The 5,514-nt window shown below is 54.9% G+C and overlaps 1 protein-coding gene across 3 annotated transcripts in view; it reads right to left on the minus strand.

Annotated features, from left to right (window-relative positions):
- The window catches only part of Ccnd3 (cyclin D3), a 7,574-nt gene extending 4,353 nt beyond the window's left edge, over positions 1 to 3,221 (minus strand). Inside the window, exons 1-3 of one of the 3 annotated variants that reach the window (XM_029558749.1) lie at positions 2,824 to 3,219; positions 1,823 to 1,908; positions 1,379 to 1,508 (exon numbers count right to left, since the gene is read on the minus strand). In XM_029558749.1, coding sequence (XP_029414609.1) covers positions 1,379 to 1,508; positions 1,823 to 1,908; positions 2,824 to 3,021 — 414 coding nt within the window. In that variant the 5' untranslated portion in view covers positions 3,022 to 3,219. Of the gene's footprint in view, positions 1 to 1,378; positions 1,550 to 1,692; positions 1,909 to 2,823 lie in introns of those variants that run through there. The other 2 variants (XM_008823238.3, XM_008823243.3) reach the window with 2 other exon arrangements.
- Between the last annotated feature and the right edge of the window lie 2,293 nt (positions 3,222 to 5,514).

The following is a 5,514-nucleotide window of genomic DNA, read 5'->3' on the forward strand; positions in this document are numbered from 1 at the left end:
ACACCCCCCACACCCACGCCCAGACCCACCCCCCACTCCCCACACACACACACACACACACACACACACACACACACACACACACACACACACACACACACACAAAGTCTCCTTCTACCTTCCAGCCCCAGTCACTCCGAAAACATCTGTTCCCTGGTCCTGGAAACTAAGTACTAGATTCATCACAAAGAGCCCAGAGGCCTCCCAGATTCCCAACTCTGGCCTCCGACTCCCAGACTCCCATCCGTGAGAGCTGCTTGGCAGGAAGAGGAATCCAGTTCCCCGACTCACAGCAGTCAGGGGCCCCAGTACCCTAGCTTCCCAGTCAGCCAATCACATCAGCCTGCCTGCTGCCCTCCTCCCTGGGAGATGGGGCCCAGAGACTCCTCTCAGGGTCAGGGAAGGCTTGGCCCGCCACAGAACAAGGTGGAGGGAGGTGCCAGCTCACCCACTCTCTCCCAGACCCCTTGGGAGATGATGCCATTGCCCCCTACCAAATCCAAGCAGCTCCTCCACCTCCTCCCTAGACTCCTCCCGGGCAGAACCCAGACTCTTCAGCCCAGCCCAAGCTCCCAGCAAGAGGCCCCAAGGAGCCACTTCCCAAACCACAGGAGTGACAGCAGCTTCCCACAGGGTTATGAAAGCCCTCGGTCTGAGTGGGAGGGCCAGAGGACGGGGCATCATTATCACATCGGAAGCAGCTGCTGCCCAGCTCCCTGTCTGTCTCAGCTCTGGCCTCTGGAGGCAAGAGGAGAGACTCTTCCACAGGCCCCTAGCAGCTGCTCGACTTTTTCAGGCAAGGAAGAGAGGATTAAGAAGTTTGGGAATAGAAGGGTAAGCGGGTGGGATGAAAACACCTCAGCACTTCCTTACAGCAATCAGGGCCTGGCTTTAATCAGCTCTGGGAGGCTTTTCCATCACAAAGTCCACACAGGGATAGACTCATGCAAGGCAGCCCCCTCCCCCACGTGAAGCACATTCCACTCCGGTGGGGGTGTGCAGGCATGCCCTGCCGCTGCCAATAAATAACTCACTCACGGTGGCTGTGTAAACCCAGGGGCAAGTACTAGTGTATAGACATGCAGCTGGACTTGTTGCTATCTGGGGGAAAGATGAGGAAGGAGTGGCACCACCCTGCGGCCAGAGTAAGGGGGTTCCATTTAGTTTAAGCCTGCAGTTCAAGACCCACCATCTCTTCACTCTGCCAGGTCTTTGTCCCACCCTAGGTCTTTTCCGAATTGCTAGCCCGGGGCGGAGGGAGGTTTGGTTGCAGGGTGAAGGTGTGAGTTTGAGTTTGGCTTTCCTTTTTTTTTTTTTAAGTTTAGTATATAATAAGAGACTGTGTTGCGAGTCGGGGGACGGGGGTGTCCACACGCACCCGCAACTGCCAGGGAGCCACCGCTTGGTCCGTGTAGATGCAAAGCTTCTCGATAGTTAGGGGAGTGGTCTCGCGCAGCTTGGAGGCCAGCAAAAGGCAGACGGTACCGAGGAGCTGCAACTGCGCCTTCCTCGTGGGGACGCAGGACAGGTAGCGATCCAGGTAGTTCATGGCCAGGGGGAAGCGGGGGGGGAGGGGGTTTGGTTTGGGGTGTGGAGTTTTGGTTTTGGTTTGGTTTTTTTTTTTTTTTTTTAAGTTTAGTATATAATAAGAGACTGTGTTGCGAGTCGGGGGACGGGGGTGTCCACACGCACCCGCAACTGCCAGGGAGCCACCGCTTGGTCCGTGTAGATGCAAAGCTTCTCGATAGTTAGGGGCGTGGTCTCGCGCAGCTTGGAGGCCAGCAAAAGGCAGACGGTACCGAGGAGCTGCAACTGCGCCTTCCTCGTGGGGACGCAGGACAGGTAGCGATCCAGGTAGTTCATGGCCAGGGGGAAGACATCCTCCTCGCAGCGCTGCTCCTCACACACCTGAGGGATGGCGCACGAGTCATTTGCTAGGGAAGGACCAAGTGGAACACGCAGCAGCATGGGAAAGAGTGGGGGGGGGGGGGCCAAAAAAAAAAAAAACACCAAAAGACAAAAACGGGAGAGGGGATAAACTTACAGTGACAAGGATCAATAACGGAGGAGGATGCGCCCTCCCCAAGATGACCCCCCCTCACTTCCTCTGCATGGCCTCCTCCCCACCCCCCGGAGCTGGGGGGGGCGGCAAAGCAGAGGAGCCCTTCCTCACGAAGGATTCCAGGCTCCCCTCCCCCACGGCGAACGGAAGGGTCACACAGAGAAATTGGGATCTTACCCTCATTACCACCACCCACATTGCACACTCCCCAGGGGAAAGGAGGGGACTCCAGCCGCGATCTCCCGCACTTTTCCTTTCCCTGTGGGCCGGAACCCAGCGCGCGCGCCACCCCCACCAGCTTCCCCCGCCAGAACCCCGCGACAGACACAGGAACCAGCTCTGGGGCGGGGGTGGCCGAGCCCAGGGTTTTCCAAGCGCGCTCTCCAGAGAACACCGGGCGGGGGAGGAAGCTGGAGACCGCGGAGAAAAGCCGGAGTGTGTGTAGGGGGGAAAGGGTGGCCCTTGGCCCGCTTTCCCGGCCCGAAGTAAAGCTTAGTTAAGTAAGGTGCCAAGTGACTGGCGGTCACACAAGGAGCCGATCAGGTCTGGGGAAGGGAAAGAGTCCGGAGGCAGCTGGCTAGGGTGCCTGGGTGAAAGAGCAGGCCCCGGGAGTCTGGGCCACCAAAGCATCTTGCAGACTGTGGTTGGGATCCTGAGGTCCCGACAGGGCAATCTGGATTCGTCCAGAGCCGGAGGGATGAGGGGTGAGGGAGCGCCACGAGGCGGTTGGGGTGGGGGGGAGGGACCCGTCCCGGCCGTACCTCCAGCATCCAGTATGCCAGCATCTTCCGCATGTGCGGCTTGATCTCCTTCTGCACGCACTGGAAGTAGGAGGCTCGGGGCACGTAGCGCTCTTCCAGGCGGAGCAAGCTCTGCAGGACACGCTGGTCCCCCAGCAGCCGCGGGTCGGGCCCGGCCCGGGGCGCATGACGGGTGCCCTCGCAACACAGCAACTCCATACTGGGACAGCGCACGGGCGAGAGCCGGAACGCGGACTTCGCGAGTCAGAAGAGAGGCGCCGGGCGGGAGGGAGAGCGCGGGGTACGGGCGGGTCTGGTGCTGGCGCTGGCACTGTGCGGAGAAGCCCCAGCCCGCCCGCCACCCGCGCGCGCCGCTTCCCTGACAGGCGCCCCGCCCCTCGCGACGATGTAGCAACCGTGGAATGCTCGGACGTCGCAACGTTCCAAAGGGGCGGGGCTTTCCGCGCCGCCGACGGAAAGGGCTGGCGGGTGTTGTCACCACCCTCCCCGCCTCCCCATTGGTCCGCCCGGCTCTGGCCCGCAGGCTTCCGGGCCCTCGGGGCCCTCCTGAGCAGCGGGAGTGGAGAGAACTTTCTGGGAGGGTGCCTTCCCCATCAATGGGCCCTCCCAGGACTCTAGCCACCCAGGAAAGAACTTGTCCCCGAAGTTATTCATTCATTCTTGTATTGATCTCACTAGCTAGCTCTAGGGAATGTGGTAATAGCTTTCAGAGTGACTGCCGTTCTGAAGTACGTGTGTGCAACTTAGAAGTTTTCACCAAAGCTGTTAGGTCTTTTTAATATTTATATTATTATTTGTTATTAATTATTATTACTGTTGCAAGCCCTAATGTGTCGTGAATTTAATCCTAGGACCTTGGAGGCAGACGCAGGCGGAGTTTCAAGGCCAGCCTGGTCTACATATAGAGTTCCAGGACTTCATAAGACCCCATTTCAAAACAGAAAGTGTGTCTGTGTCTGTGTCTCTCTGTGTGTGTGTGTGTGTGTGTGTGTGTGTGTGTGTGTGTGTGAGAGAGAGAGAGAGAGAGAAAGAGAGAGAGAGAGAAAGAGAGGTGCAGGGATGCGGGTGTGGAGGCCAGAGGACAACTTTGTGGAGTCAGTTTGCCCCTTTCACCTTTAAGTGGGTTCTAGGGATCCACTGAGTTAGGACTTACACTTTACAGATCATGAAACTGAGGTACAGTAATTGCAACAATCTTACTGTTAGTCTAATGCAGAGCTAGTATCAGGAAGCTGGCCATCTTGCTCCAGAATCTTGTCTACTTAACTAATTCTGCAGACCAGCACTGCATCGCCTGGGAAGTGCCTAGAAATGCAGTTTCTGAGCCCATCAGAGGGCTCACCAGGCAAAAGGATCCTGCTGCCAAGCCTGACATCCTGAGTTTGATCTCCCAGATCCACATGGTGGAAGTAGAAAACTGACTCCCACAAATTGCTCTCTGGCCCTCACACCCACACTGCAGCAACCCCCTCCAACCACACATGCACTAAAAAAATTTTTTTAATGTAGTTTCTCAGGTCTATTTTTTGAGACAGGGTCTCCCTGTAGCCCCAGTTGGACATAGAACTCTATGTAGATGAAGTTTGCCTCAATCTCAAAGATCTACCTACATCTGCCCCCCAATTGCTGGGATTAAAAGCAGGCACCCTCTCAGCACCTCAAGGTCTTGTGTAGCTCTGGTGAAGATCAGTATATTAAAAGCTTTGCAGAGCCTGGGTGTGGTGGCACAGTGCTGTAATCCCGGGACTGGGGAAGTGGTGGCAAGAGGGTCAGAAATTCAAGGTCATGCTCCATTACACAGCTACCTCCAGGCCAGCCTGGGCTCCATGAAACCCTGTCTCAACAACACCAAAAAAATGCACTCACGTGCGTATACCTTCACACAGACACACCCATATACACACAGAAAAAGAAAGAAAAGCTGAAAGGTAGCTCAATTGAAAGAGTTTGCCTAGCATGCCCAAAGCCCAAAGCCCAATCCCCAGCACTGCATAAATTAGTGCTGTAATCCCAGAATTTGGGAAGTGGAGGCAGGAGGTCAGAAGTCATCTTTGGTTATCTAGTGAGTTTGAGACCAGCCTGGGCTATGTGAGATCCTGTCTCAAAAAAAAACAAAAAAAACCAACCAACCAAAAAATGTCAGATTTGGTGACTTGTGTTTATAATGCAAGGACTTGGGAGGCTGAGGCCAGAAGACTGAGGCTTTTCCTGGACTAGAATGACACACTGTCTCAAAACAAAATCTCAGCTTATTATAGAAGAATTGGGCACGGTAGCACATGCCTATAAGTCTAGCACTTGGGAGGATGAGGCAGGAGGATTGTGGAGAGTTCTAGGTCAGTCAGTCACATCGTAAGACTGCGTCTTACAAACAATAGAAAGAAAGGGGGGAGGGAAGAGGAAGGAAGGAAGGAAGGAAGGAAGGAAGGAAGGAAGGAAGGAAGGAAGGAAGAGATAAATACAATAGAGATGAACAACAACCAAGGATTCAAGACTTCACCTTGGGACTAAATTGACTGTGCAGCACTAGTGTGTTTTCAGAAAATATGGGTGGCAAACTGTTCCTCTCTGAAAGTGTTTCTTTGGTGTTCACACTATATAGACCTAACCATCACTATTTCTCCTGCCTCTCCTGCTTTATAATCTCCCCATGAAGCTGGATTCCACATGGCCAAGAGGCAGACCACAGAA

This window comes from Nannospalax galili, unplaced genomic scaffold, assembly GCF_000622305.1.
Source record: "Nannospalax galili isolate Female #2095 unplaced genomic scaffold, S.galili_v1.0 scaffold1892, whole genome shotgun sequence".
NCBI classification, from domain to species: domain Eukaryota; kingdom Metazoa; phylum Chordata; class Mammalia; order Rodentia; family Spalacidae; genus Nannospalax; species Nannospalax galili.